At 40.4% G+C, this 10467-nt stretch overlaps 1 protein-coding gene across 1 annotated transcript in view; it reads right to left on the bottom strand.

Moving 5' to 3' along the window:
- Positions 1–299: 299 nt before the first annotated feature.
- DPT (dermatopontin) overlaps positions 300–10467 on the bottom strand; it is a 30086-nt gene continuing 19918 nt past the window's right edge. The window contains exons 3-4 of the mRNA XM_032291458.1: positions 4439–4546; positions 300–1448 (exon numbers count right to left, since the gene is read on the bottom strand). Of these exons, the coding sequence (XP_032147349.1) occupies positions 1382–1448; positions 4439–4546 (175 nt within the window). The 3' untranslated portion in view covers positions 300–1381. The remainder of the gene's footprint in view (positions 1449–4438; positions 4547–10467) is intronic.

The raw sequence follows: 10467 nt of genomic DNA, 5'->3' as shown, positions 1-10467 counted from the left end.
GGTTAAAAATTCATGTGACTTCTTGGGATGAGGAAGGTTGAAGGATGCTGAGAAAATATCAGATTGAACTCAAAGTCCAAGAAATGTGATTCCTTCCTTTGTTTAATCTTAGGTAAAGCATTTAGCACTTTATGTTTTAATTATCTGATTCCCACACTTGTCATTGTCATCATTGTATTCCTGGGGCCTTGCATGGTTCTTGGCACAAACCACAATGCTAACCAGTGTTTTCAGAATGAATGGATAAATAATCAGAAAGGGAGGGAGTAGAGAGCAAAAACTGACCCTGAATATTTTCAGCACAGTGAATGTTAATATTTTTATTTCTTTCGTAATAAAGAGTACAAAAGGTCGGGAGCAGAGACATCGCAGGAGGAGGAAAGACGGTGCCATCTCTGCAGAAGAACCCCTGAGCCAGCACAGAAGGAAAGTGGATCCCCAGGCAGCCTTTCCTACCAAGAACATCAGGCCCAATCCAGGACAGTTTGCCAGTAGCTCCCCAGCGTTCCAGGGTGTCTGCCAGCCTTCCTAGGAACCCTGGGCATGCCTCTAGGTGCCAGTGACTCAAACTCCTTTTTCCACTTCCCAGTTCAACCTGGCCACTCTCATCCTCACAAGTTCCCAATCTGAGTCCCATTCTCTGACCTTTCTCTGCTTTCTTGTTTTTATCTTAGTTGAGATTGATCCTCACAGGTTGCCCTGGTCTTTGCACTCATTTTCACTAGTGGGTATACAAACATTTGTCTTCTAATTCAGGAAATCCTTCCAACCCTGTTTTCAGCTCTGCCACCAAACCCTTCCACCTTCCCATTTCACTTTTCAGTCTCCCCATTCCTGGAGCAAAGAGCTCTGCACTTGAACTTCTAAGCATGCATGGCTCATATGGAGCAGGGGAGTGGGAAGATGTCCCTCAGGGTAGAAAGCCTGCTTTTGGTGAGGACCCTACGTATCATTCAAACAAGCATAGCAGTAGAGAACTTTCACTGCACCTCTCCTCCAGCTCTGCCTCTGCCCTCCACTATGCTGAATCTGCAGCTCATTCTGCAGTAAAAGTGCTAGCCTGGCTGCAGCAGGTGCTCCAGAAGCCTGGCTGTAAGCATGCATACTGTCTATGTGGTATGCAAGGAAGCCATTGTCAGTCATATAAAGCAGTTGCTATGGAACATGTGAAAAGTGAGAAACATGATTTAATTGTGGGTTTTATTATAAGTGTGATACTAGTCAGAAAGGCCCAGGAAGCTGACATTGCAGCTACCAGCTCAGGGAGAAGGAAAGAGAGCAGCAGAAACAGCTATAGGAGATCCAACTGATGTTAACGTATGTGGACACCCTCCGGTCTCCTGGCCCCTTTCCTTTCACCCAGACTTGGTATGTGGCAAATCTAAGCATTTGCAAATTCACAGTCGTAATCAGTCATCCGGCACATTATGAACTTCCACTGGCGATCCCTGTGGGAGGGAGAGTCAGAAAATGAACATCAGCGAGAAAGGACACGGCAGGAAGAGTTTCTGCTGGGGAAACAGCAGCAGAGAACATTTGGAGGATCTGGGAACTGAAGGGACACTTAACTTCATTTTCCTCTTAGAAGATATCTTTATGCAGCTGCTCAAGAACCGACAAATCTGTGAGTTCAGTCACCCTTGAAGGTGACTAACTAGGTCACTGGCTGTGTGGAGGCCTCTGTTCATCACTGGTGGTCAGCTCACCCCTGCTGCCTCCTAAAAGTACCTCAAGGACCCATGGGTTAACAGCTTGGAATAAAAGCATGTATTTAATATAATCTCCATTTCATTGTAAAGAATCTTATTTTAGGCCAGGCATGGTGGCTCATGCCTGTAATCCAGCACTTTGGGAGGCTGAGGTGGGTAGATTACTTGAGGGTAGGATTTCGATTGAGACCAGTCTGGCCAACATGGGAAATCCCAACTCCACAAAAAAATAGAAAAAATTAGCTGAGTGTGGTGGTGCATGCCTGCCAGTCCCAGCTATTTTGGGGGTTGAGGGGGAAGGATTGCTGGAGCCCGGGAGGTCAAGGCAGCAGTGCACCTAGATGGACCCCTGGCACTCCAGCCTGGGCAACAGAGTGAAACCCTTTAAAAAAAAAAAAAAAAGAAAGAAAGAAAAGAAAGAAAGAAAAAGGCTGGGCACGGTGGCTCACATCTGTAATCCCAGCACTTTGGGAGGCCAAGGTGGGTGGACCACGAGGTCAGAAGATCAAGATCATCCTAGCTAACATGGTGAAACCCTATCTCCACTAAAAAATACAAAAAAATTAGCCGGGCATGGTGGCACGTGCCTGTAGTCCCAGCTACTCAGAAAGCTGAGACAGGAGGATCGCTTGAGCCCAGGAGCCAGAGGTTGTAGTGAGCTGAGATCTTGCCATTGTACTCCAGCCTGGGCAACAGAACGAGACTTCATCTCAAAAAGAAAAAAAAAAAAGGAATCTTGTTTTAAAAAGTCCATCCATTTTTCCACTGACTCTTTCTGAGCACTTGCTGAATGCTGAGTGCTCAGCACACACTGGGCTCTGTGCTATGCATGTGTTTCCTTTCAGAAAACACTGCTACAGAGGAATGAAAGAATCTCCTAAATTAAAAAAGAAAATGGTTGCCATTCTGGCAACACAAGAATTGTTATGAATTGCCTATGTGTTTAAGTGGTTGGGGATGGGAAGAGCGTACATAGCATTACTAAATTTTGAAAAATGTGGTATGGATACATTTCAAGGAATGTTCTTTGCTCAGGGCAAACTTATGTTCTTTATTCATCCATTTGAGAGAAATGTATTGAGTGCCTACATTGCATGACACTCCTGTGGTCTAATATCGCTGAACTGTGATCATGATAATTGTAGCCTCCAATATATCTGGCATTGCACCAGAGGCTTCACGTGTTTTCTCATTGTTTCCTCACAACAATTCATTGTTTAGATGAAGAAGCAGGCTCAGAGAAATAATTAACTTGCTTTACGGTAGAACTAGTAATAGCTGACGATTTCACATTCCAAGTTTATTGGACTCAACTGTTAGTCTTTCTCTTAAACCACACCGTCTTCCTAACTAGGTAATCTTAAGCCCAGCAGAACACATGACTGCCATGCTCTTTGCAAAGTCCTGATAAAGGGAAAAAATGAAGACTTTTTGCATATTTAATTATGCAAATCATTTCAAAGCTCAGTGGGGTCCTTTACAAACTTAGAGTTATCTATCTCCCTTTTCAATCTGCAAGGCCTCTTTCAACAGTTTATCCTAAACACTGTGACTAACAAGGCCTCCATCCAGCTTCTACACTGGAAAATGGGGTTGATTGCTCTCAGTGCTAGGAAGTAGGGCTCACTCCACTCAAACAGCCTAAGGCAGGCTTTCTCGTTCTGAGTCTGTTGCTCCAGGTCGTTTGTTTAGAACAACTGGGTATAAAGTCCCTCAATACAAATCTGGGTGATCAACTTGAGTTTCTGGGTGATACCTGGGGCTGGGTGATATTTTGATTTCTGCAATTGTTAAAAGAGGTTATAGCTTGTTTTAGAAGGAAATTAGAAAATTGGCGGCATGTGGGTTTACTGAATGACTGTAGCCAGGTCTTATTTATCTGTGTACCAACAAACACAGATAGCAAGATCTTATGATCAGGCATTCAAACTACTCTTTTAAAAGGCTAATAATTGATGCTGAGCAAAACTTAGACTTGGTCCTATGAAGACCAAATGATTCCACCAGGTTCAGTGGCTCATTTTACTCCAGGATGGCAGGGGCAAATTTGCTCTCCTAGGGAATACTTGACAACGTCTGCAAATACTTTTGGTTGTCACAACTCAGGGTGGGGTGCTAGTGGCATCTAGTGGGTAGGCTAAACAACTGGAAAGCAAAGGACAGACCCTGAAACAATGAAATATCTGGCCCCAGATGTCAATAGCACACAGATGGAAAAACTGCATTCTCCAATCCCTTTTCCTTCTCTTCTCTCTTCTTTCCTAAAACCCAAAGTGTGGATCATACAGAGGCACGGGGTTGAAGGGGGTCCATTTGACAATAGGCACTCCTCTAACCATATTTGCTTTATCCTCCTGATGTTTCACAAGGAAAAGTGCTCTGTGAAATTGAGTGAGGGGAAAAGCTTTGACCATCAAGGGATACCATGTTTAGGACTCTCTGCTCTTGATCGGGCTGGAATCTACCCTCGTCTCCAAGGTGAGCAGCTCCATGAGGTGAGGTCATGAGGACAGTTAACTTCCCACTGCCTCCCATTGTCCAGCCAAACCTGCAGTTAATCCTTGACCAGTTAGGAAACTAAAATAAGAAAAACTTCAGGTCAAAGTTCTTGCAGAAACATATGTGCATGTACGAAATCTGCACTTGTATTCCATGTATATATTCCATGTATATACATGGATTACAGATTTATATTCCCTAGCCTATGGGGAAGGGGCTATCCTTCTCACCTTTCCACTGCAGAGAAAGTGGTGGTTGCTCCTCGGATATAGTAATCATAATTGTAGGAAATCATGTCCATTTCCTCACCATAGTGACCTGGATATTCTGTTGTCAGCCTATGCAGGGAGAACAAAAGGTTAGAGAAAAATAAAACACATTATTATTGCTGGGAGCAAACAGAAGACATTCTATGAAGAAGAGATGAAGTTTGAGCATCTTGGCAAATCCAGACTGAAGTTGGATGGCCTCCACTAAACCACTCCAGGCTGTGAAGAAACAGATAGCTCTCCTTCCACTTCTCATCTTCCTTTTCTTGGCCATTAAACTGTACGCTGAAAAAGATGTAGATACTTCCCCAGGCTTTGGAATGATCAGAATAACTTTGGAGTTCTTGATATTGACTAATATCAATATTATTCCTATTCAAATCAACAGACAATGTTTTCAAGTTTTAGATTATGACTCAGTTGATAACAAAATCAATTTAATTGGCTATGACTAGCTTTAAAACAATAAAATAGAAAAAATATCAAAGCATGCATCACGTGCAATAAGGATAAGTTTATGTATGTAAACATTTTGTTTCAAATATATATATGTGTGTATTTATAAGATGTACATATTGTGATAGTTTAATATATGTTATTTATTGTGAGTTATAATTGACAAAGTGTTAAAAAATTATTTAATTAAAATGTAAGCTCCCCGAAGGTAGAGTTTTTGCCTTGTCCACTATTGTTCATCTAGCACCTAAAATAGGTACATAATAAATATTAGCTGAATAAATATATGGGCTGGAGAGAGTCAATTAATCTCAGTTTCCTGACATGTAGAAGAATAAAGTCTACCTTATAGGTTTTTGGAACTAATAAAAATGAGTGATGAGTGTGCTATACTAGTACATGGTAGGTGTTGAATCACTAAGCACTATTTTGTTTCAGAAGAAACAAATAGTGCTTCCTCTTCCTTCTTTCCTTTCCTTCTCTCCCAATAGTGAGTAAATCCTGGGCCTCCATATGAGTAGGTGCATTGTAGTCCACTCTGGAATAAGTCTAGAATCCCACAGTTCTCATAAGGGCGTTGCCACTGGGACCTTCAGGACCCAAACAGTCCTTTTACCATGAAATAGTTACTCCAAAATTTTTATCCACACCCCAGGACAGCTTGGAAAGCAACTAATTTTTGAATGTTAATAATTTAATCTGATTTGGGTTTACCAGATCACTGTTTATTGATGCTAGGAAGATCTTCCCCTCTGAAGACTGATAGTGATCTTTCTCTGAGATTGTCATGAAATCATGAAAAGATTGATTTATAAACTGTAAGGGCTGCTAGAAAGATCTCAGTACACAGATGGAGCAAGATCAATGGTTAGCCCATTCTCTTGGTTCATAATCATTCCTTTTACCCATTATTCCCTAATCCTTGTTCTCTGATTTGACTTTTCCTAAGACATAATTATGTTCTATCAGGATGCCGAGCCCAACCCAAAGTGGGGTACATGTGTTTTCGCTTAATGTGTTCATGAAGGGAAATAAGACCCTGCTAATCCAGAAACCTATTTTGTGCTTCTAAAGAGATCCAGAAGCAGGACTTTATCTTTCTAATAAAAAAAGTCAGGTAAACATCTTTTTTTTTTTTTTTGAGATCAAGTCTCACTCTGTCACCCAGGCTGTTGTGCAATGGTGTAATCTCGGCTTACTGCAACTTCTGCCTCCTGGGTTGAAGCAATTCTCCTGCCTCTGTGTAGCTGGGATTACAGGTGTGTGCCACCATGCCCAGCTAATTTTTGTATTTTATATATATATATATATATATATATATTTTTTTTGACGGAGTTTTGCTCTTGTTACCCAGGCTGGAGTGCAATGGCGTGATCTTGGCTCACCGCAACCTCCGCCTCCTGGGTTCAGGCAATTCTCCTGCCTCAGCCTCCTGAGTAGCTGGGATTACAGGCACGCGCCACCATGCCCAGCTGATTTTTTGTATTTTTAGTAGAGACGGGGTTTCACCATGTTGACCAGGATGGTCTCAATCTCTTGACCTCGTGATCCACCCGCCTCGGCCTCCCAAAGTGCTGGGATTACAGGCTTGAGCCACCGCGCCCGGCCTGTATTTTTTTTTATATTTATAGTAAACTCATTTTTGACAAAGGTGCCAAGAACATACATTGGGAAAAGACAATCTCTTCTCTAAACTGTGCTAGGAAAACTAGATATCCATATGCAAAAGAATGAAACCAAACCACTATCTCTCATCATATACAAAAATCAAATAAAAATGTATTAAAGACTTTAAGACTTCAAACTATGAAACTAACTAAAAGAAAACATTGGGGACACTCTCCAAGGCATTGGACGGGCAAAGATTTCTTAATACCCTACAAGCACAGGTAACCAAAGCCAAAATGGACAAATGGGATCACATCAAGTGAAAAAGTTTCTGCACAGCAAAGGAAACAATCAACAAAGTGAAGAGACAACCCACACAATCAGAGGTTGTCTCAAAAAACTAAAAATAGAGCTACCATACAATCCAGCAATCTCACTGCTAGGCATAAACCCAAAGGAAAGGAAATTAATTTTTCTATTTTTAGTAGAGACGGAGTTTCACCATGTTGGCCAGGCTGGTCTGATACTCCTGACCTCAAGTGATCTGGTCACCTCAGACTCCCAAAGTGCTGTGATTGATTACATGCGTGAGTCACTGTATCCAGCATGGTAAATGTCTTATAAGTAGAACTAATAGGGCCTTAGTTGGATCCCACTGATTTATGATCCACTAGATATTCTAACAAGGACTGTACTAAAGTTTACCCAAAGAAAAGGAGGTTTGTTGAGAATGTGAATAATGAAAATTAGAATTATAAGAGGTTTTGTGTGTGTGTGTGTGTGTGTGTGTTTTCCTTACTTCAGGGAACAAAAAACATTTTCTAAAACTTTTGAAGCAGTCTTGGATAAATATGTAAAAGTTAATTACCTTTTTTTTATTTCCTAAGGCAGAATCTACATACAGCAACACTGCATTAGACTAAATCCAATTGCCAGAGTATTTGGAAATTATGAGGTTAAATTTTCATTTTTCAATTTTTTACTGACCACTCTGATCTGTCTTCAGAATACTTGGATAAATACCATGGAATAAAGTGAAAAAGAAAAGCTTACCTTTAAAAAAAATTCAGAAGTTTTAAGCTTCAAAGAAGGAAAATGTTATTTAATACTTTAACTAAAATTCTCTCTTGCTTCATTTTTGGTAATGACCAGACATAAGACCCCTGTCTAACTAGACAGTTTGTCTGAGAAGCCTCTTTGTGGGGGACTGCTGTCCAGTGAATTTCTGGAATCTGCCAAAGAAGGTGAGGTGCATGATCATTGGCACATTTTCACCTTGGTCCCAGACAGGTTTTGTTTTGTTGGATTTCCAGTTGTTGTTATTTTGTCTTGTTTTTATTATAATACCATGGGATTGAGTTTACATGTCTTAGAGAAAGCTGGGTTAAGGAGGACAGGGAAGGAGGCTAGATATTGATGGAAATCTCTCCTACTTCATGAAATAAAAAATACCAAGGGAGAAATGACCCAAATCACTGGTACAAAGTGAACCTCCCAAACACCATCCATAGGAAGAACTGTTATGTCAATGTGACCCAGGATTCTCAAACCAGATATATGTGGGTGCATTCAATTCTTGATGACATCACGTGTGCGCGCAGACACACACACACAGTATCCTAATAAATGAAAGCCTCAGTAATAGTTTCTTAGAGAGAAAAAATAATTTAAATTTTCAGAACTATACACTGAGACAGGGGATAGGGACTTGTCAGGAAATTAAAAGAGGCTACAAGGAGGCAGAATGATCAGGGTTTCCTAAGCTGTGACATTGAGCTTTGCGAGTGTGTGTGGCGGAAGAGTTCAGGGTGGTTTTAGCTTCCTTGTGAATTACTAGGTCACTTTAAGCAGCTTTTGGGCAAAATACACTTCATACTGAGCATGGACATACATTTCTAGACCAGTTAAAACAACCAAACAAACCTTCGGGTTGGCAAGATGAAGAAGAGCACAGGTCAGGAAGATGCCTTTATTGAAATGAGTCTATTTTTCAAACATTTCTATGGGAAGCCTTATTTTCTCCTTTCCCCTAAAGTAGAGTTTGAATAGATTTATTCAATTTTATATTATTCATTTTTTAATAAAAGCTACTGGTGGGTATGTGGTGTGTGTGTGCATGTGTGTATTTCTCCTGTCGCTTTTGGATGAATAACTCTTGTGGTACAATTTCTCACTTTGCAACACTTTTTCTACTGTCAAGATGACAGACAGAGAGTTGTTCCAAAGCTAAGTAAAAACTTGATAACATGAAGCCACTTGTACAACTCTTGTGTCAGCTGAGGCTGATGGGAAAAAATTAAATAATATCTTAGTTATAAGTTGAAGGAATGCATCCAAACTGAAGAAAATTTTAAGTTTGAAAAGGATATTTTTCATCTAAGATTCTTGAAGCACTAAAATTATCAACAGATCCAACTAGACTCAGTGAAAATCTGCTGGTCAATACAATATCATAGACTGAGCTGCTGCTGATAGATGTCTTGGATCCTTTGCCACGAGAATAGACATGTCGCATAGCTGTGCCCAGATATATGCTCGCACATCCATTTTAGAAAGGGAAATAGAGATACAATCTAGTTATATACAGTGGTCAATTTTATTCATTGTCAGAGGTTTGGTTGAGAACTGATTAGGTTTTTAATAGCTAAAGATTTTCAATCTACTCCCTGACATAAAGTGGTGCAGCATAAGATTTTGTGAAAAATCACCTCTAAGAGACCTTATTCAGAACTAAACACTTTTCTTCTACGAAAGTCAAACCTCATAGTACGGAGGTGTGTTTGTTACAGCCATTTTACTAGGGGGAATTAGGGCAACTGGATTACTTGCTGTTACCAGGAAGCTCCTTTTTCAGGACTTTCCCTCCTATTGATGTGCACATGAACACAGATGCAGCTACATCTCATGGCTCTGATTAGCAACTATCAGATCCCAACCTTGGCCCACTTTGTGGGGACACCAGAAAAGCACATGCCACAGACTCCCCACCATAAAAACTGGAAGAAAATCCCAGCATTTACAGATGAACAGCTCAAAATGGGTACATCAGGAAGCCATATTTCAGCTTTTTAAAAAATAAGAATAAAATTAGGATGTCTTCCAAATGAGCTTTTATAGCTAGGCTCATGCTCAAACAACATTTTAGAGAAGCTTCTACTGTTCATTCAATATTGAATTTTGTTTTTTTCCTATTTCTCCATCACTCAATTAGCACCTTACTTTAAATATCCTATTCTAATGTCTGGTGACATGTCAGCTGATATGGTTTGGCTGTGTCCTCACCCAAATCTCATTGTGAATTCCCACATGTTGGGAGAGGTACCCACTGGGAGGTAATTGAATCATGGGGCAGGTCTTTTCTGTCTTGTTCTCATAATAGTGAATAAGTCTCATAAAAGCTGATGGTTTTAAAAATGGGAGTTTCTATAAACAAGCTCTCTTTTTGCCTGCTGCCATCCACGTAAGATGTGACTTGCTCTGCCTTACCTTCTGCCATGATTGTGAGGCTTCCCCAGCCACATGGAACTGTGAGTTATCCATTAAACCACTTTCTTTTGTAAATTGCCCAGTCTCAGGCATGTCATTATCAGCAGCATGAAAATGGAGTAATACATCAGCACTATATATTTAGCATTTGATTAAAATGATAGAATGCTGTATAACACCATGATGGCCAATATAGTGAGCTCTTTGAGGGATCATTGGTGCATGGCATCAAATATACTTTTATGATCTGGTTCACAGGTGGCTTTGGAAAATAAACTCAACATTTATGGATTTGATGTGTTAAGGTTGGCTTACGTTCTATATTTAGCTAAAAAGATGTCCCTTTCCGACAGGCAACTCATTGAGAAGTTTGTTAAATAAAGCCAGTCTGTTCATGATCAATCCTCTTGTATAATGCTTTTCCAGCAAGATATAAGTAA

Source organism: Sapajus apella, unplaced genomic scaffold (assembly GCF_009761245.1).
Source record: "Sapajus apella isolate SASKATOON/1434 unplaced genomic scaffold, GSC_monkey_1.0 scaffold25, whole genome shotgun sequence".
NCBI lineage: Eukaryota > Metazoa > Chordata > Mammalia > Primates > Cebidae > Sapajus > Sapajus apella.
This window is presented reverse-complemented; position numbering and strand designations above follow the sequence as displayed.